The 20,907-nt window shown below is 40.5% G+C and overlaps 1 protein-coding gene across 9 annotated transcripts in view; it reads right to left on the bottom strand.

The window, feature by feature from the left end:
* Cntrl (centriolin) overlaps window positions 1-19,697 on the bottom strand; it is a 77,467-nt gene extending 57,770 nt beyond the window's left edge. For 7 of the 9 annotated variants that reach the window (XM_055600215.1, XM_055600216.1, XM_055600214.1 and 4 more), the window contains exons 1-7: window positions 19,502-19,697; window positions 14,018-14,264; window positions 12,228-12,358; window positions 7,519-7,649; window positions 6,167-6,308; window positions 3,571-3,757; window positions 1,055-1,248 (exon numbers count right to left, since the gene is read on the bottom strand). In XM_055600215.1, the coding sequence (XP_055456190.1) occupies window positions 1,055-1,248; window positions 3,571-3,757; window positions 6,167-6,308; window positions 7,519-7,649; window positions 12,228-12,358; window positions 14,018-14,234 (1,002 nt within the window). In that variant the 5' untranslated portion in view covers window positions 14,235-14,264; window positions 19,502-19,697. Of the gene's footprint in view, window positions 1-1,054; window positions 1,249-3,570; window positions 3,758-6,166; window positions 6,309-7,518; window positions 7,650-12,227; window positions 12,359-14,017; window positions 14,265-18,059; window positions 18,993-19,162; window positions 19,377-19,501 lie in introns of those variants that run through there. The other 2 variants (XM_055600213.1, XM_055600212.1) reach the window with 2 other exon arrangements.
* Between the last annotated feature and the right edge of the window lie 1,210 nt (window positions 19,698-20,907).

The following is a 20,907-nucleotide window of genomic DNA, read 5'->3' on the forward strand; positions in this document are numbered from 1 at the left end:
AAAGCAGAGGCAGGAGTATCACTGTGAGTCTAGGCCAGTGTGATCTACAAAGCCAGTCTAGGACACACAAGGCTACACAGAGAAACTCTGTCTCAAAAACCTAAATAAATAAATAAATAAATATGTAACAGTATAACAAATGGAAGGAAAAAAATGGAGCTGGCAAGATGGTTCAGTAGTTAAAGGCACTTGCCCTCAAACCTATGATTTGAGTTTGATCCTTGTGGACTATATGGTGCAAGGAGAGAACTGAAAATTGCAAACTGTCCTCTGACCTCCGTATATGCACACACCGAACATCTATGTGTGTATTAATTTACAGAATCATATTGTCTGTGTTGAAAAGGCCTTTCTTGAAGCACCAAGCACACAGCTAGTGCCTGCTTGTTTCAGGATAGCAGGCATATTCTAAGTATCAGTATAATTTAGGACAGCCATCATATTTACTACTAAATAAGAGCATGTCTCCTGAATTTGCAGATCCAACTCTTCATGTGTGAGACAGCTGCCAAGTGGTCCAGCAACTTGAGTTGCCTCCAGCCTACACAACTGGTTCCTCTACCCTCTCCAAACAGTTTTAAGACCTCTGAAGCGTCTCAGTTAATCACCTTCTCAAATTATGCTTCCTATTTGTTTAAACTTAATGTTTTTCCTCCATATTTCAATCATAAAGTCAAGTTATATAAAATTTATATAAAATTTCACCTTGGAAATGTCCTAGATGTTTACTCCTCAGAAACAACTCCTGTTAATCTTCTGCCATTTTTGGACCATCATGTATCTTTCCACACAGGGTCATACTGGATTCACTATTTTCAACACTAAGTATTTTTCTCATAGTAAAATGTACCCAGCATCCTTCTGTGTTCATATGGTCTAATTTTATTAGCAGCTCTAAGCTGCTATGTATACAGTGATAGACACTTTATTCCTATTAGTCCAAGTTTCTATTAGCCCTATCTTCCCAATGCTAAATCAGGATATTGTGTTTTTAAATGTAAGAGCAAAGTGTTCTCTACCATAACAGAATACAGCTAAAGCAATGTATACTCACCAATTCCTTTTTTGTGTTGAGGTCAACTTCCAGCTCCTCACAGGTCTGTTTCTGTAACTTGGCCTCTTCTTTTAATGACTTGTTCAGTTTATCTTGATTTTTTATTTCCTCAAGAAACTTTGTTTGTTTGTTCTTAAGCTCTTCTGTTTCCACCATCTTCTTTTCCAGATCTTTTTCCAGTCTTTCTATCTCTTCTGTCAATAAAAATGAAATAGCTAATTTATCATTATAGTCTCTACTTGGAAAACAGCTAGTATAGTCAGAACAATAGCAAAAGAAGTCTAAGAACAGTGTAACACTGTTTTCTACTTTGAAAACCACCTGCCAAGGTGTTTTGGGAAAAACATGACCACCGTGAATTTGAATCTGACTTATAAGAGGTAGGAAGGCAGTGGGGATATTTACTAATTATCATTTTGTGTGAATATATGCATGTGTACACATGAACACACATGTACATGGAACCCATAGTGTATGTACAGAAGTCATAGGACAATTCTGCAGAGCTGGCTCTCTCCTACGTTTTTGTGGGTTCCAGGCTGGGACTCAACTTATCAAGCTCGCACAGAAAGCGCCTTTCCTCACAGCCCTCTCCCTGGTGTGAAACGGCCACTTTTGTAGTTTGGAAGTGGACTGACACCAATTTCAAATCCAGACTGAGTAGAGGCTGATTCCTCGGCTCTCTGAAATGGTCACTTCACATCTTCCTGTCTCTTCAGACCTCCCACACTGCACCCATTCTCTCTCAGCCAAGAACTTCGTATTTCATTAAGGGAGTGCCTACATTTTCTCACCATCAAGACAACAAAAGTACCAACATCTACTTATTATTTTTCTCTCTTTTTTGATGAAGAAAGTGTTACTCCTTCCAAAAGATGATCAATGATCTCTCTCAAAATCTAATCTCTTGGTCCTCATCTTTAGGAACTGAAAGAATAGAGGGATGGTTTGTCTCTTCTCTTCTGATCTTAGCAATGCTATTTTATTACTACAAAATTTGAATCTAAATGTACTTCATTTCCTCCCATTCCTGGCCTTGAAACTATCAGTGAATGTTTAATTTTGTCCTTCCTTTTCCTTTAAACTTAAAATCACAATTATTAAGTATTAGAAGAGTGAAGCTGTTGTAGGAATTCCAAGTCTTGATCAAACATACCCCTCCCATGCTCTATCTGGTAAAATCCACCATTAGTTCCCCTCTCTCTCAAACGGCTTTAGGCAAGAACATCAATCCAAAGGAATTGTTTTTGTTTTGTTTTACTGATTTTTTTGAGATAAGATTTCTTTGTATAGCCCTGGCCTGTCTTACACCAAAGATCTTGAACTCAAAAGATCTGCCGCTGCCTCTGGAGTACTGGGATTAAAGGAGTGTAACACCACTGGTCCAAAGAAATTCTAAAGCCTTCTCTGTGTTCACCTTTCTTTTGTATCAGCCGAATCACCATGGTGACCACTTGCCCTCTTGAAATCTTTTCTGGGAATCTGAAACTCTGATCTTGCTAGCTTGTCATTTACTGTGTTCTTGACTGGCTACTCAACATTCTTCCTCTTTTCACACCTTACACACATTCAGGAGATCATTTCTGAGACAGGGAACTTTTGGTACATATGCTCAACAGATATTTGCTTGACTAATCAGTTGATTGTGCCATTTCCATGTAAATTTTAGTAGAATTATAAGGTTTATAATTGATCCTTTTTAAAAATGTTAAGTGTGGTAATATGCACCTTTTAAAATTAAGTATGTTTATTTATTGGATGAAGGTAGGAATGCATACCTGATATGGCATTTGTGTACAGTAAAAAAAACAACTTGCAGGAGTTGGTTCTTTCTTTCCACTAAGTGGCAGCTGAACTCAGGATCTCAGGTCTGACAACAAATGCCTTTACCCCCTGAGCCATCTCACCAGACCCTACCCTTACAAAGAACTTCTAAAGATGGGTTCCTTTCTCATTCAAATTCAGTGTTTTTTGCTTTGCTTGTTTGTGTTACAGTCTGCTCCTCTGACATAACATAACCATTTTTGTCTTCAGTCTCCATTTTAGTTATAAGACAAAATGAAGTGAAAGTTCTCAAGCTCTGCCTTTCAATATGCTGACACTTTGTAAAGTCAGAATAACCTCTTATCTTGTTATGTTTCTCAAACTTATTTCATCTCTCAAACTTTGTATACTCTGATATTCTGGAAAGTCCCTAACTGAAGGACCAATGAAATTAAAGGTCAGTTGGAAATGATTTGTCTAGCTAGTCAAAATGATGTAACGCTGCCCTCCTCTTGCTTCCTATACCTGGTTGTGGTTTTGTTACCTGGATGCACTTTTTTCTTATAAAAAGCCTGTCTTAGAAGCAGACCAGTGTCACATTTTGGCTCCTAAGTCCACACTGTGTCCCAGATCATGATCAGTCTTGGGGTGTGCATTCAATAAACCATCAATATCTGAGTGAGATCGGTGTCTGAGTGGTTTAAGTGGCTATTCTTGGACTATAACAGTTTGCTTTGTACGTATCATCTTACCTAAACTGAATCTATCGAAAGCCTCTTGTCTATCCTGAGTGGTTACTGGCTGACCTTCCAAACTTTCCAAGGAACGGAGATGGAAAATGGTAAACTGGAGGTAATGAGGAAGGATCACAAGTGGATTTTCAATGAGGATTAGAGAAGTCAAATCTTGAAGTGGCTTCAACTTGCTCACATCCTGGAGCTGAAATGGTATAACAATGGTATTTTCATTTACTTTAAAATCATAAACTAACAAAGAAAGTAACAAATCAAGAAGACTGCTTTTAACATGTCAAAAAATATATTTATGAAAATCATTGCCCCACATTAGCAATGTGAGAAAGGAACAGAAAAGGAGTGAGCATTGGTGTATCAGACAGTATTATGCATTTTCAGAGTTCAAAGATGTGACTTGCCTTAGCTCAGAGCTTGAAAGTGAATAAACTGGAGGTTTCAATCTCCGTCTGTATTACAATAATGTTTTTATTTTGTTAACCAAATAAGCATAAGATGAATGGCTGTCAGGATTTTGGTAAATTTTGAGATAACTGAGTTATAATTAACAGTTTAAAAAACACAAAAATATGTATAGACACACACATTCTTTGAAGACTCTTTTATTCTAAAAACTTAAGTAGGCTGGGAAACATTCTTTTAAATAGATACTACAAGTATGTGTTTCCCCCCAAATAAATATATATTACCCTTATGTAGAGGAATTTTGACTTATAACGTGATCACATCCAAAGACCTTCTAGGTTTGTGTGATCTGGCTGGAATACAGACTCACCTTAAACCCAGGAGACAGAGGCAAGCAGATCTCTGAGTTCAAGGCCAATCGGATACAGAGCAAGTTTCAGGTAAAGAAAAGCTTAGGTGCAGGTGTGGTGGTACAAGTCTTTAATCCCAAACAATGAATGTAAAGTTAGCTTGTAGAAGAAAGTACTGTGTTTGCAAGTGATGTCTGAGTGGCAGAAAAAAGTGACATATCACAGAAAGAGTTTACAGAAGAGGATATGCCTAACTTTCATGAGGAGAGGAATAGAAAGCTACTTAAGGGAGCAGCACAAAGACTGGGGGGGTTAGGGGAAGAGGGAAAGGGAAGAAGGAAGGGAGGGGAGGGGAAGTGGCTTTACTGAGCTTATTCAGAGTAAGTCTCAGAGGCTGCAAACATCCTAGTTCTAGACTAGTTGTATAGAGCCTAGAAGCTTCCAGGATTACTAGGCCTAGGTTAGCAGACAAAGGCAGTAAGCCTCTGAGTCGACAATTACATCAGGAAAATAAAGGATACTTTTATACCCTTAATGATACCAATGCAAACATATAGATGAGAAAATGATATGTGATTACAAATAATAACTACTGAACAGTTTTCCTGTTATTTAGAAGACACTGGGTATGGCCTAAAGTGAAAAACTGAGAAATGCTGGGGGTCAACTTTAGATCCATGGCTCCTTCTTCCCATCATTCTGAGAGTTTCAAGAGCTACACAATGATGTATAAAATGGTGTACAGCTTAGACTCTGAGGCTCCTAAGCTGTTGCAATAAAATGCAATTTCCTTCCCAGATCTTTATACAAATGGAGTAAGAAGGAAAGAGACTTGCTGAGTGCGGCAGAGCATGCTAGTGACGCCAGCATGTGAGCATGAAAGTAGGAGAGCTGTAAGTCTGAGTTGTGCTTGGCTAACAGAGAGAGGCCTCACGACAACTCAGTGTAAATAACAAACAAGCAATGTAATCAACAATAAAATGAAAAAAAAAATGGTGTGTATTCTAATTTGTCTTCACATTTGAAGAAACAAGGAACACAGCCTTAGTTAAAAATTGTTCTAAAGTTTCTAAAGCAGTTTTATTCCTCTTAACACCTCTGTGGAAAGACAATTCAGAAATTCTTTTCTCCAGTTTAGACAGTTCATAGAAATGAAAGGACTCTCCAAGGCCACGTTAGGACAGTCTAGGCCTGTAGTTGGTCATATCTCCCTTTTTAGTCTATGACAATTACCTTTAAGTTATATAATGAGCGTTCCAGTTTTAACACCTAATATGACACCAGTTAGGTGCCACATTTATTTGTTAGGTGTTCAGAAGGCATTTTCTAACTAAACAGATATTGAATTAAGTCTTTCCCTGAAAAATGGGAATCAAATTTACTAACTCAGAATATAAAGTAATTTAAAATAAAAACACACTGCATCCTTACTACATATGTAGCATGGCACTAGGCACCAGTGATATAAGACAGCGCAATGAAATGATGAAGGAGAGAATACTTAGAGATCAATTCTGTGCTACTATTGAGCCTATGCAAAATGAGATCAGTCTATGTCTAATTATACAAGGTTATATCTGAATTTGGCATATGGCCAATGAAACAAGGATGTTAAAAGAAATCTCATTCTTTAAGTATTTTTCCAATAAATAAAAAATGAATAAAGAAGTTTTTAGGAAGCTAAAGGGACTAACTGAAGGAGGAAGGGACGTGAAAAGAGAGGGTGCTGGGCATGAGAGGGATCAAGTTCAATGGAAAGCATATATACAGTCAAAGACTTTTTACAACTGAAATAATTTAAATTTTAGGAAAAATAAATCTTGCTACTTCGAGTAACTTACCGATGATATCTTATTGGCTTTCAGGTTGAGGACACGCAGAGATTTCAACTTCTTTGCAAACCACACTGGAATATGCTCGATTTCATTCCCCGCTAGGTTTAGCTTTTGCAGGTTACACATGTTTTCTAGTCCTTCAATTTTACTGGATACCAGGGAACAAAATCAAACTTAGTAAAATGATAAAGGTATTTCACTGTAGATTATAGTAAACAGCCTCAGCCGCATAAGGCTACTTTTCATAACTATAATTTATTAACTCTTTTCCTGAATGACAACCACATGGCCAAAGTCAAATATCCCCAAAGAGCTAAACGGCCAATTCTTTATGAGGATGCCTGGTAATCCTGTACATCTTACTATACTCAATGTACCATACTATACACACGCAGGAAAGAAGAGGAGGCCCAGGCCATCCCATTGCGAGCAGAACACTCAACCACACTGTGTGATGCAGCACTACCCAGAAATTACACTGTCAGCACCAAGATGAACTAAGCCAGCAGCAAATGTGGCACATCCTAAAATGGTACTGTTTATGAATATAAGCACTGCAGTGAAAATATTTAAATAAAGCATTTGCCCTCATCCACTAAACTTTCACTAATGGCATATTCTTCACATTCCCTGCAACGCAGCCGTCACTCTACTCTAATTTGTGTACTGAACAGATATTCCTGAGCTGCTCTATCTTCAGTTTTATTATGAAATTATTTTCTTTAGATCAACTCTTTTGAATGTTTTCACACTCTGAACTTGATTTGCCAGTTTTTTTCATATCATTTTGTCTTAATTAGAACTTCTCTAGGCCCAAAGCTGTTTTCTTCTCATTTGTTAACCATCACATTTAGATTTTCAAGATTTGAGTCTTGCTTCATTTCCCCCATTAGTTTTCTATAAATAGCTTTAGTAATCATTAGGTTTTACGACATTTATTTCTCCCAGAAGTTGTATATTTTTATGTATATCTGAATTAGAAATGAGATATACAGTGTATTTCTTGTAGCAATGAGCAAAGAACATAAGGATAAATATAGAGGATCAAATTATATGAATATCTTCAGGATCAAAATGGTATTGTCTTTGCATAAGCATTACTTACATAAGGCCAAAAATCAGATAACATCTAGACAAAGTTTCTGCTAAAAATAGAATTATCTGCTTTAACAATGCGAAGTAAAAAACTGCCCCATACTTACATGATACTGAAACTTAAAGACAGAGAAGTTCCAGAAATACAATAAACGAGACTCAAAACTCCTGCAATTTCAATGGTTTCTTTCAATAACAGACACCACTAGTCTATCTCTGACAAGGAAGAGCCTGCAAAGATACTTAAAGGAGCAGTTACTCACCTGATTTTGTTATATGATAAGTTGAGTTCACGTAATCGTAACAGCTTGTCCACTTTCTCAATCTTTGCTATTAGATTGTAGCTGAGATTTAGTACTTCGAGTTTAACACACTTGTCCAAATTTTCGATGTACTAATTGGAAATAAATGGTAAATACTTTTCACAATGGACTCTTTGACATAAAACACACTGGAGTATGTGGTTTAGAGGCTGTTTTGGTCAACAAACCCTAATAGCTTTCCTGGACGATCCCCGCTACTGCTTTCCTTGACCACAAGTAGTAAGGCTCTGCTGACATTCTACTGACCCTCAGCAATTCCTATATAGTAAGAAGCTCAAACTGCTCACCAAGAACTCTCCCCGCTTCATTCCCTCAACTTCCACTTTTCTGTGCCTCTCCCTCTTCCTTCCACTTTCCTCTCAGACGACTTTACTCTTTAAAAACGAGGTACTATACGATTTACTGACCTCCCCTCCCCTCTTTTCAGTTTAAAGGTAACACTTTACAGTAACCAGGCATCGCATGGCTAAGGATGAATGTGGTACCATGCAGGAAGGCTGTGGCAGCGATGCAGGGCATCCCGCGCCCTTGCACAGTTCTTACCCACTCCGTTCACTTTTTCTGTGCTCAGTAAGCTCACTGCACTACAACAGTGTCTCTATTCAGCTTTCCTTACCTCCCCCATCTGTCATGATAGCGTCTGCTTTTCTTGCCTTCCCCACTTACTGCTCTTGTACTGGTAAGGCAATAATTCTTTTAGCACATCATTGCCTTATTAAACAGGGATTATACCAGAAGCTGTTCTACATACATGAAATATAGTGGCAAATATGAAAAATAGGATTTCTTGACTTTATCAGCATACACAAATATCAACCAAGATTTTAGAGGGTAAAAATTCAAACACAATAAGGAAAACATCTTTGGTAGTATGCAAGGCTCCAGGAGGGCAGATTTTGCCGGTTGGGTACTGCTAAGCATGACTGCTGCCACATGCTAGGTGCTAAATAAATATCTGTTGAAGGAAGAAGAAAGGGTGTCCACCTACAACTGGTTGATAAGAGAAGGCCTCACAGAGGAAGTATATCTGGCGGAGACCTTAATAACATGTTGTCAATTGAATCAGTTGTGTGTATACACAGAGAATACCAGGGTAACTCTTAAAAACAACAAAAACCAGAAACAAGGGTCTAGAGAGATGGCTCAGCACGTAAGAACACTTGCTGCCCTAGAAAAGGACTCTGGTTTGATTCCCAGCATCTACATGGTTGCTCACAACCATCTGTAACTCTAGTTCCAGGAGATGCAGTGCCCTCTTCTGGCCTGTGTAGGCGTGAGGCAGTGCACAGGATGCACAGACATACATTCAGGCAGAACCCACACGCAAAGTAAAATTCAGAAGAATCTTAAAAACAACAGCAACTCCTTAAAGGCCTTGAAAAAACAGACTTTTCGGGTTTGAGAAACAGAAGGAAAGACTTTTAAATGGTCAAATCCTGTTACTCCTCTGTTGTAAATTTTAAAAAATCATTAATAATGTTTATTATTAAATGCCTATAATTATTACAGCGGTTATTATTAACCTTCTACCATATCAATAAAAACCACAGACATCTGATAGATTTTAGATAAGCCTTATTTTACTTGAGGCTGGGCAGATATCAACCCCCTAAACTGCCTCATTATCATCCAGCCCCTGAACCCATGCCATGTGCTTAATCATTCTGGGCTATTTCCCATCCATAATTCCATAAATACTTGCTTATGTTTTCAGCCAGGCTGCTCCTCTCCATGCAGGTCCTCAGAGTTCATTCCTCCCGGCCCACGTTTCTTTACCTATCCCATGGTGACTCTGCTTACTTCTTTCTCTTCTGCCTCCTTCCCCTGATCCTTCTCTCTTCCAAGCCCTTGCACTCTGGCCATGCTTCATTTCTTCTACAATACTCCTGCTTCCACCTTTTTGGCTATTCTATGTTACTTTTCCATCCTTTTCTGTCTGAGGTTTCTACTTGTAGCCTCATGATGTTTTCCAGCACAACAGATCTTTCAGGCTTTCACACTGGTTTGGCCTCCCCACCACATATTCTCTGATTCTCCCTATTCCAACACTTAGTCCTAGACTTTTCACACCAAACTCTAAATTCCCAGACAGAATGTCTTTAAATTTTTTTTGAGATAATACTAAATAAAACACTTTAGAATTTGGTTTTCATTGAAACTAATATGAAAAAAGAAAAAGTCTGTCATGTTGTGGTGGTTTGAATGAGATTGGCCCCCAAGACTCATATATTCCCAAGCTTAGCTCCTAGTTGATGAGTTATCAGGAAAGAATCCAGAGATGTCACTAGGGGGCATACTTTGACATTTCAAAAGCCCATGTGTCTTGCTCTCCCTCTGCCTGCTGCCTATGGCTCAGGATGTAAAGCTCTCAGCTACCTCTCCAGCACCACACCTGCCTGTCTACCTGCTATCTGCCACTCTCCCTGCCTTGAGGATAACAGACTAACCATCTGAAATTTAAACAAGCCCCCAATTAAACGCTTTCATCGAAAAGAGGTGTCGTGGTCATGGTGTCTCTTCACAGCAATAGAACACTGATTAAAACATGTTAACACATAAGATTCTATATCACTTTAAAAAATTGTCACATTATTTCATAAATTACAGTACTATAATTTTTTTTTAGCCAATCTCCAATGAAACCTTTAGGCATTTCTAATTTTTGTTTAAATAATGCTTAATAAACATTACTGTACTGACATTTTGGTATACCTGCTCAAGTAATGTTCCTAGTGTAAGTATAAGAGCAGTAGCACTGCTAGGCTACTGAGAATAAACTCAGTGAGCACACACTATATTACTGACAGAGAGCAGGCACAGCTGAATGCTCCACACTGAATGTGGCCACACAAACATGGGGCACACCCACCTCTCACGGCTTTGGAATAGAGAAAGCTTTTCAAAGCTTGCCCGTTGGCTGTCTAAGACAGACAATGCTACCAAACTATTGTTTTATTTGACATTAATGAGTGGGTCAGATTCTCAAGTTAATATTAATCATTTATATCACATTTTGAACTGCATGTCCACATCTTTGAAAATTTCCACTCTCTGTGTTACTGAATTGTAGGAGATCTTTTATATTACAGAAATGGTAATATACATGCTATACATGAGGCAAATACTAACTGCCAGGTTTGTTTCCCTTTTAACATTTAAAAAGCTGTCTTTTAAAATCTTTGTAGAAGCTAAAACTGTAATACCTTCCTTTGTGGCATCAGTGCTAGCGTTTCCTAAGGACCCCTCTACTCAAGAGCAAAACAACAGTCTATTTTCTCTGGAAGCATTTCCTCATCTGCTTTGTTGTCCCCAAGAGGTTTCTCTCTGGGTTTAGTTTTTGTATGTAATGTACTAGAGTTCAGTTTTATTTTTATTTTCCAATTAAAAATTAAGCTATTACAAAGCCAGGCAGAGTGGTGCACATTTTTATTCCCAGCACTAAGGAGGCAGAGGCAGGCAGAGTTTGAGGCCAGCCTGGCCTACAGAGCAAGTTCCAGGACAGCACAGGCTACAGAGAAACCCTGTCTCAAGAAAATAAAACACAAACAACAACAAAAAAAAAATCAAGCTATTACAATATGTTTATAATAACACAATTTGAGAATAAAGTAATGTTCCAGAGCAAGGAGAGAAAACATTTTCTACAGAAGGCCTGCTGGTACATACTTTTGCTTCTGTGGGCCATACCTAAACTCTCTTACTATAGTATGTAACTAGCTATAGACACACGTAAACAGCTTACTGTGGCTGTGTCCCAATACAATTATTTACAAACACAATAACGAGGGCTGGAATCATAGATTGCCAATTGCTTCTCTATAGTCAGTAATGTATAGAATACTGGTATCAGGCACCTACAGATATGGCAATATCATACTTCTGCTATAGAATTTCCACTGGAAACAACACAGCACAAGTTCTGTTGCCAGCTAGGTAATAAGATGATAACTGCCACTGAAAACAGGAGGGGCACTGAGCCCTGGTTCCTGCCTTCTCTCTTTTCTGGCTGCAAAGAAGGAGGTGGCAGCTTTGCTCTAGTACGTCTCTCTGCTGTGTTCTGCCTCACAATAGGCTTCTAAACACCAGAGTCAAACAGCCATGGACTGAATTCTCTAAAACCAAAATAAAATAAAATGAACCAAAATAATACCCCCACACAATATGAATAAACTGTTTCAGCTGAAAAAGTGACATAATGCTGCCAGCATATGTTTACAAGTCCCAGAAGCCAGCAGACATTTCCTAGATACAAACACCATAAATCTGAAATGATAACTTGATGTTGCCAAAAGTGTTATCTGTTAAATGGGTGCTGGAGAGATGGCTCAGCAGTTAAGAGCCTGTACTATTGTTACAGAGGAACTGAGCTCAATTCCTAGCACCCAAGCCAGGTGCTAGGAATACCCATAGCTCCAGCTCTAAGGAATGCAATGCCTCTGTCTTCCAAAAATATCTGCATACATGTGCATGCACACACACACACAAATACACGCACAAACACACATACCCCTAAAAATAAATTTTTTAAAAAATCATTAGAAGAAAAAAAAAAAAAGGCATTCCTAAAAAAACCAATCTGGCAGGCTTAAGACATAAAAATAAAAATAAATGAAATTAATGTCTGTGTTTAGAAATTGCTGGAAACCTACCCTAAATTTCTTGCCACCATCTTTAGAAAGTGAAAGGTTCAGAGATTTTACCAAGGCCAAATTATCCTGTTTAGTGAGTTTTTTGATGAGGGCCTCTGTAATATACCGGACTCCTACATATGAATCAGCTCCTGAAATCCAGAAACAGTTAATTATCAGTAGGAAGGTATGACTATCATGAAATATAAATTATTTTTACACAATGCAGAAAGCAATTTTAATCCATGCATATGTACAGATGGTATCTGGCTAGTTGCAATCACAGTACCTTAATCTGTCACTTTATATCACTTTATTATTACAATGAGGGCAGTTACAGTCTACCTGTTTGAGCTTTGTGATAAATACTCTACGTTTAAAAATGTAATTTGTATAAACCTTTGAAGAAAAAATTATTAATGTTCACATTTATAAAAAAATTATCTGATCATGAGAAGTGGCTCAGTGGTTGAGTACACTGGCTGCTCTTGCAGAGGACATAGGTTTATCCCAGCACCCACACAGCAGCTCACAAACATCTGAGTGCTAAGGGATCCAAGGCCCTCTTCTGGTCTCCAAGGGCACCTGGCGCACAATAGTGCACGTATAGACAAAGCACTCAAAAACATAAAAATAAACAAATACTTTAAGTTTGCTCAATATACTGTAACTAATACCACACAAATTCAAAACTTCAACTCAAGCAGATATATTTAAACCTTGCACTTTCTTGTGTGTGTATGTGTCTGTGCAAGCGTGCATATGCGTGCAGGTGCACTTGTGCCACAGTACATGTATGGAGACCAGAAAATAGCTTCCGGGAGTTCGTTCCTGCCCTTCCACCACGGGTTCTGGAGATCAAACTCAGGTCCTCAGGCCTATGTGGCAAATGTTTCTATTCGCACTTTCAACCATATTCACAACTGACGTTTGTTTCAAAGCTCTGTTTTTGGTTTGTTTGTTTTTTTCACTTGTTGCTTTATGAAATATAAAGTATCATAACATATTTTATGGGCATAGGGTATCAGGTTGGTAGATAAAAGCCCTTCCTTTATGGCCTTTGTGAAAAGTGCTGTCAAAGACTGTTAAAGTTATATTGCATTTTATAAAAGAAAAAAGTCTTCTGACAAAACAAACATTCTGGAGTAACAATCAATTCAGAAATAACCAGGGACCAACAGGCAGTAAGGCTGCACAGTAGCTTTAACTTCAAGTGCTCAAAGTGATTTAACTTAAAACCATCAGGTGCTCAGGTCAGCAGGGTTGGTAGAATTTCATGACCTAGCAAAGAATAAAACATTTCTGAAAACAGAGACTAGGATGGCAGCAAGTTTTCTTTAAGAAAAAAACTTAAAGATTGCTGGTGGGACATGTGTATGTTACCTAAGTGGAAGTTAGCGCTCTCACAGATGAACCAAAGTTTTCTCACAGTTTGAAAATAAGCAGACTGAAGAGCCCAAGCATGACTAGCAGGGTTATATGGAATGTTTATCTTGGAAGCACTCCACTCTCAGGTAAGGAGGATGTCCAACCCCAATGAAGGAGGGTGGAATATCTCTAGTAAAGAGCTTGAAAGAACTCTCTACAAGAAATCCAGCTTCCTCTCCCAGAAACTCTCCACCCCTAAGCCGTCCACGACACCTCTCCCCACGTCTAAAAGCCTCAGTCCCTCCTCAGTCTTCTACCATCTCCACCAATCAACACAGCACTTCAAGTCAGTTCAGGAAGGGGGTTATCCCTGGACCCCACATCTAAGCTCTGCACTTCACATCTCTACTTACGTGTGAGACTGGACATGATTTTAGCAATACCTTTATTGTGCTTGGACTCCAGAAGCATGGCGTTTTCATCTGTAAGCCTAGCCTTTGCAGGACACTGTCCATCAGAATGAAAAGGTGGTGTCTCAGATCCAACTAAAGGCGAAAGTGACCTGGATCGCACATTGGACATAAGAGATGATGGCCCAGGAAAATGAGATGACTGTGGCGCCTTTGCTTTGGAGTGCTTTCCTTCAGAACCTTTCTTCATTGCAAGAATAAAACCAGGTGACCATCAAACCTGTAAAAGTTTTCAATGTATTTAAACAGCTAAATCTTTGTAGCTAGTTAAGAGTGTTACATTATCTCTAGAGATTTAAGATCATAGGGCTGTGAACACAAAGACTATGGAGTCCTGGCCCACACTTCCACAAGCTTATGGACGGTGCTGTCTTAAACACTGACCGCCCCGCCACAGGAAGAGACCCTCAAAGGCCCGTCCCTGACACATGCTCAGCTCAGAGTACTACTTGTTTCTCAGTTATTTCTCTGTTCTCAGTTTATCAGCTCAGGCTGTTCACAGGTCCTTTCCATGTAGGATCACATGCAGGAATATTTGACAACCAGTACTGGTAAGCACTGTTTTCTCTCAGAAGCTAGCTGGTCGTTGACACCATGCTCTGTTCTCCTGTCTTTCTGGCTACTCCATGGTCTCCTTTGCTGGCTTATGTTCCTCTACTTCCCCTAAATGGCAGTGCTCCTCTAAGTTTCCTTTTTGTTCCCTTTAATATCATGATCTAGTGCACACCCTCAGCTCTTAAATGCACCTTAAGTTTTGGGGAAAATGTTTAGTGAGCTAGAATATTAAGTTAAAGTAGTTTTCAAGGCAATGATAAGTTGGTATCAGAAGAGGATATTGTAATAGAACGATGCATACAGACCTTTACATAAGTTGAATTTGGCCTGAGGTTTCTTTCCTTTGGCCTGAGGTTTCTATATAGCCAAATACAACCTTTGCATACAAACTAAACCGAAAGCCCGATTTAACCATATGCTTTTGAAACACACATCTGAGTCTCGCTGCAGCTTTACTTAATCACAGGGTTGCTACAGTATCTGACCATCTTTAAATAAGATCCATGTTGATCTGCCACCAATGATGCTGTTCCTGAACATTCCATTTCTGTCCACAAGTGCTACCCCAGTCTCCATTCTCCAAACTGTAATCCCAACCCTGATTCACTGGGATGCCACCCATCCTAGTGAGACAGTGTGTGTTTCAATGTGCCGACTTTATAGGAGCTGTGACAACTCAGGGAAGGAACCTGCGGGTTTAGAACCATCACTAACCTTTCAATAATCCAGGTTTCTGGACTCCTCAGAATAACTTTCTAATTCTATATAATTGAGTATGTGTAAGTTTTACTTATCAGAGGAGGTACCATAGGACTTCGTGATAATTTAGTGAGGTGATCATTAGACTAGAGAAATTCTGGGTGGTTTACAATGTCAAAGTTTTGAAGACTATGATGTAGGATACAAAATAATTGAATTGCCTAAAGATATAAGGTGCTTTTTAAATAAAATAAAATGTAAAAATATAACTGTAGCATGTGACACACATTATTCTATTTTTATAACCATCAGATACGCCATGAGATATGAAAAAAAGACATAAGAGGTTGGCCCTGTACCTCCGTGTTTTATTTTTAGTTTCTTGCCTTTATGAAAACTGTAACCTAGAGTGTTTGTCATCCATTAATTCATTTTATTCAGGAGTATCTCAGTTACTTTTCTATTGATATAAGACACTATAAAGAGGCAACTTATAAAAGAAAGCCTATCAAGGGCTTACAGTTTCAGAGGGTTAGAGCTCATAACTGTCATGGCCAGGAGCATGGCAGACAGCAAGCAGGCATAGCCCTGGCGCAGCAGCTGAGAGCTTAGATCTTCATCCACAAGCAGAAGGAAAAGTAACTGGCCCACCCCTACTGACACTCCTACCCCCAAAAAGCCAGAGCTCCAAATTCTCTCCAAACAGCTCCACCAGCTGGGCCCAGATTTTAAAATAGATGAGCCTATGGAGCCAGTCTCAGTGAAACCACAAGGACTAAACATATTTTATCTAAGTGTTTGCATCTTGGTTTCCTCAAGCTTGAGTATATGATTCAGATTTGAAGGAGAATGCCAGTTCACCTTAGCATAGAATCATAGTATGACCAAGAGATATTTTTCCACGAAAGAATGGTATGATATTAGACACAAAAAGATTTTTGTTAGTTATTTTACCCACACTTTTAAAATTAAGAGCAAAAGCTTTGTGATGATGGTATAAACAGTTTTGTGAATTCAGGAAAATTCATGTGGTTGTTACAAAACCACTCATGTGGTTGTTACATATAAGAAAAGGAAAGAAAAAGTATAGACATATGTAAGTTAGCAGATTAAAGTAGTGTTGTGAACTAACTATATTGGAGTGAGGTAAACGTCACTTAGAGTTTGTTTTGTGTAAGACATCATGGTGCCATGTAGGACATAATGAAAAATATGACTTGGACCCCAGAAAACTCATTCAGCTATGAGTTTTAGAATCATAGAAGCATTTAAGTCTTGGTTTATCCAATGGGTATGGAACTTTGGGGAAATAAGCTCATCTGTGAATATGAAACAGTGTGTATTCAGTTCTTCCAATGTGACAATATACATAATAAATTTAGCACAGCATTTGGTGCTTGGTAAACCCTCTGTAAGTAAAGACCTCTAGCGTTATATTATTTTGAGTTAACTTGGGTGTTAGCTACTCATTTCTTAAGGAAGAAAGAGGGAGGAAGTTTGACCCTGGGCTGTTGTTTGTAGGGGGTTGAAGTATGAATCCAGAATGAACAAATGGAAACAATGGAAAAGAAAAAACAGGGCAAAGTAGGATTAGAATCAGTTGTCAAGGAACAAAGTAAAGACAAAAAATATGTTCATAGCTGGGGACTCAGTTTCAAAGGCCCAGCAGATGTTCAACAGAGCAAGAAAAAGCCACTGGAATGCTTCAACAGTCCGACTCATATGACTAAGCTATAAAACACTACTTCTCCTGCCACCCGCACACCCAGATACTCGCCGGATCTAACCATCCTAACACCCCTCCTTAGCCCTTTAATATCTCAGTACTCTCCCTCCGATTCTCTTCGTTTCGTACCTTCTGGCTTGTGTAAGCCAATGTCGCATCTGTGCAGCCCGCTTCTGCTTTTCATTTTTCACTACCATTTGAACTGTAAAGTTTTCTCCACAAATTCTGTCCCAGCTGCCAAACACCATAGTATTCTTCCCCATTTCTCTACAATTCTAATCCTCTACCTTAACACTTCAGTATCTATCCCGTCTTTCCGCAACCGCCCATCTCTCTTCAACTCAACAAGCGGCACATGCTAATCCATTCTAATGTCTGATTGCACTGCTCTACTTGAACATGCTCAAACCACCTGTTCATCTTTCTGTCAACCTAATTATGTAAGATCGTGCCTTTCCATGTTAACAGCCTGGCTCTCGTACCTTCCTTTATTTACTACCTATTTCTTCCCTCCCATCCTCTGTGAAGACACACAAACCTGCCTGGCAGTGGTGGCACATGATTTTTTATCCCAGCACTTGGAAGGCAGAGACAGGCCTTGTCAGCAGAGGGAGCTTCAGGGTGGCCAGGGCTGCACAGAGAAACCCTGTCTCAAAAACCAAACAACCCCCCCCAACAAAACAAACCCAAACCAACAACAACACCAAAAACTCCACACAAACCCTAAACTTCCCATTCCTTTCTATTAGCTTATTTACCTAACTTTATTGAGCAACTATTGTGAATTGAGGAGTATGTTAGACTCTAAGAAAACACATAGCTAAGAAGCTAAGGTTTCTACATTCAGAATGTATCACATAGGCTCTCACCAAGTGACTTACAAACATTCATTCAACTGGATTTGTGAAACTCTCTGTTTATTGTTTCTCTGATCAGACTAAAAGCTAACGAGCAGACAGGTTGCCTGCTCTATAACAGTAAAAGGACTTACACTCCAAAGACACTCCCAAATTTTTTTTTTTAAGATTTACTTACGCATTTAATGAATCTGGATGCTTTGTCTGCATGCACACCTGCACACCAGAAGAGGGCATCAGATCCCGTTATAGACAGTTGCGAGCTGCCATATGAGTGCTAGGAATTAACTCAAGACCTCTGGAAGAGCAGCCACTGCTCTAAACCTCCGAGCCATCTCTCCAGCTCCAGACACTGCCAAATTTAAATCCTTAAGATGCTATATAAGAACAGACTTAATCATCTCATTTACAACTGATACCTAGCATTCGAGACCTTAGATTCAAGAAGTACCTGGCCTAAATCAAACTCTTCATTTTTCACTTACTATGTGACATAAAACAGATTACTCTGAGGTTACTTGCTCAGTTTTTAACTGTGAATGTAACTTCGGCAGTTTCATTAAATTCCAAATGACTTTATACTTACGTAGTACTTAGAACTGTATCTGGCACATGTTGAACCCTCAAAAGTAATTAACCACTATTTTTACACATGAAGAAACACGATCAAGTGTGCTGACTGGCTTTTGTCAACCTCACACAATAAATCTGTGGAGAGGAAATTTGAACTGAGAAAATGCATCCATAAGACTGGCCTGTAGGCAAGTCTGTATGGGCATTTTCTTGATTAATAATTGATGGGAGAGGACCACTACGGACCGCGCCACCCCTGAGCAAATGGTCCTGGGCTATACATGAAGGCAGGCTAAGCAAGCCATGAGAGGCAAGCCAGTAAGCAGCATTTTTCCATTGCTTCTGCTTCCTTTGTTGAGTTCCTGCCTTGATTTTCCTCACTGCACTGAGACCAGGCACGTGTAAACCAAATAAACCCTTCCCTCCCGAGTTGCTTTTGGCTAAGTGTCTTCCCACAGCAAGCGAAACCTTAACTTCAACATCAAGGAAGTGGTTAAGAAACATGCCCAGAGCGCCAATGAGATGGCTCTGTGGGTAAAGGCATTCTCTGTGCTAATTTGACGACCTAAATTCTGTATCTGGAACCCATGTAGAGGTGGAAGGAGAGAACTGAGTCCACAAAGTTCTCCTCTCGCCTCCACAGGAGCACTGCGGTATATACGTTCACTACCATCATCCGCATGAACTTTTTAAAAAATGGGAACATACCCAGAGTCACAGAGCTGAGTTATAAGTTAAACAGAGTGATCGATCAAGGTTGGGTCCGTTCGGCGTCCTGTTTCTGGTCCCTATTTCTCTCCTGCGGTAACCTCCCGTGCCACCCCCAGGACCGCCGGCCCATCTCCCTCTCAGTCGTCCCGCGGACAGCGGCACACCCCGGCACTCTCCTCTTCGCGGCACCCCACCTTCTCCACGCAGCAGCGCCCAGCCCTCGGGCCATGCACGCCTCTCCTCCCCTGCCCAAGCCGGCCCCGGCCCTCCTCCGCCCCGTCCAATCCCCTTTCCAAGCACACGCCCCCGCCCCGACTCCGTCCGGAGCCGGCCCACCTCACGCTCGGCCCGGGCCTTTCGGCCTTTGGTGCCCGCCTCCCCGGCTCGGGCCGGCCGCCGAAGGACACTCCCCGCCTGAGCGCGGGGAGGAACAGCCTAGAGGGAAAGGCGATGCGGAGACGCTCGGAGACGCTCGGGTACTTTGCTCTCAGGCGCCCCGCGGCCCGGCAGCCATCTTGTTGTGTTGTGCCGGTTGCCGAGAGGACCCGCTTGGGTGTGGGCGGGGCTTGTTCTCACCGCGCCTCCTGCACGGAGCGAGTGGGCGGGGCGGAGCCGCTTTCCCGCCACACGGGCCGCTTCTGGGCGCGCTCGGCTGCGGGTGCGAGGCTTCCGGGTCCGAGGCTGGCGGCCTGTGGTCAGGTTTCTGGGCGCCGAGTCTGTGAGGACAGGTTTTCCCATCGAAGGCTGTTCCTCCCCCCGACGCAACAACCTGAGGGATCAGTACGGAGGCGTCCTCAGCGTTCGGACTTGATGATGGAGGGCAGGCCTTGAGCTGTGGGGCCTAGCCCTCTCGCGATCATTTCGGAGACAAGTTGTCTTCCTTGGGAACCTCTGGAGCCGGACTTGGCTGCCCCTCAGGACTGCTTGGGCTTCAGCTGCCTTCCGCTGGAGGTCTAGGGAACGCTATGAGCCTGAGATTCGCAGTCCGAGAATGTTCCTCACGTTAGCAGAAAGGGACTAAAGAGGCATTTGCAGACACTTGAACTGTGGGTACCCCAAAGTGCTGCCATCTACGGTATTTTCTGTTTTGCTTGCATGCTTGTCTGCAGAGGCCAGAAGAGGGCGTCAGATCCCCTATAACTGCAGTTACAGACCTTTGAGAGCTGCCCTGTGGGTGCTGAGAATCGAACCTGGGTCCCCTTAAGCACCGAGCCATCTCTCTAACTCTTCCTAACTACCTTTTCACCAATTAGGCTTTCACGTTTCCTTTCTTTGCCACAAACTTTCTGGCTCATTTTTCTAACATCTTTAGAAATGTCCTCTCTGCCTCATTTTTTTTTTTTTTCCTCCCACATAACAGCTAACCATCTCCATTTCCCGCAGCTTTCCTGACAAATGCAAACCTTAATGATTTGAAAGAACTTAGAACAATATCTGACATTTAGTAAGTTCTCGGTATATTCCAATTGTTTTATTATTAAGCAAGATTTCTTAGAAGTCACTTTTCATCTTAACGCTGAAAGAAGAATTTAACCGAGGGGCAAGTATTTGCTTGGGAAAGAGAACAACTCGTACGAACCCCAGGAAGAATTGGGGAGGAGAACTTAACAAGGAGCTGGGCATTAAGTAATTCAGAGTTGTTGGAAGAAAACACCAGTAACAGACGATTGTAGTTCAGTAGGACTTGTGCAAAAGTTTGGAGTGGAGAAGCTAAAGATGAAAGAGGGAAGAGGAATCTTAAA

Source organism: Psammomys obesus, unplaced genomic scaffold (genome assembly GCF_907164565.1).
Source record: "Psammomys obesus unplaced genomic scaffold, mPsaObe1.curated_primary_1811, whole genome shotgun sequence".
Lineage (NCBI taxonomy): Eukaryota > Metazoa > Chordata > Mammalia > Rodentia > Muridae > Psammomys > Psammomys obesus.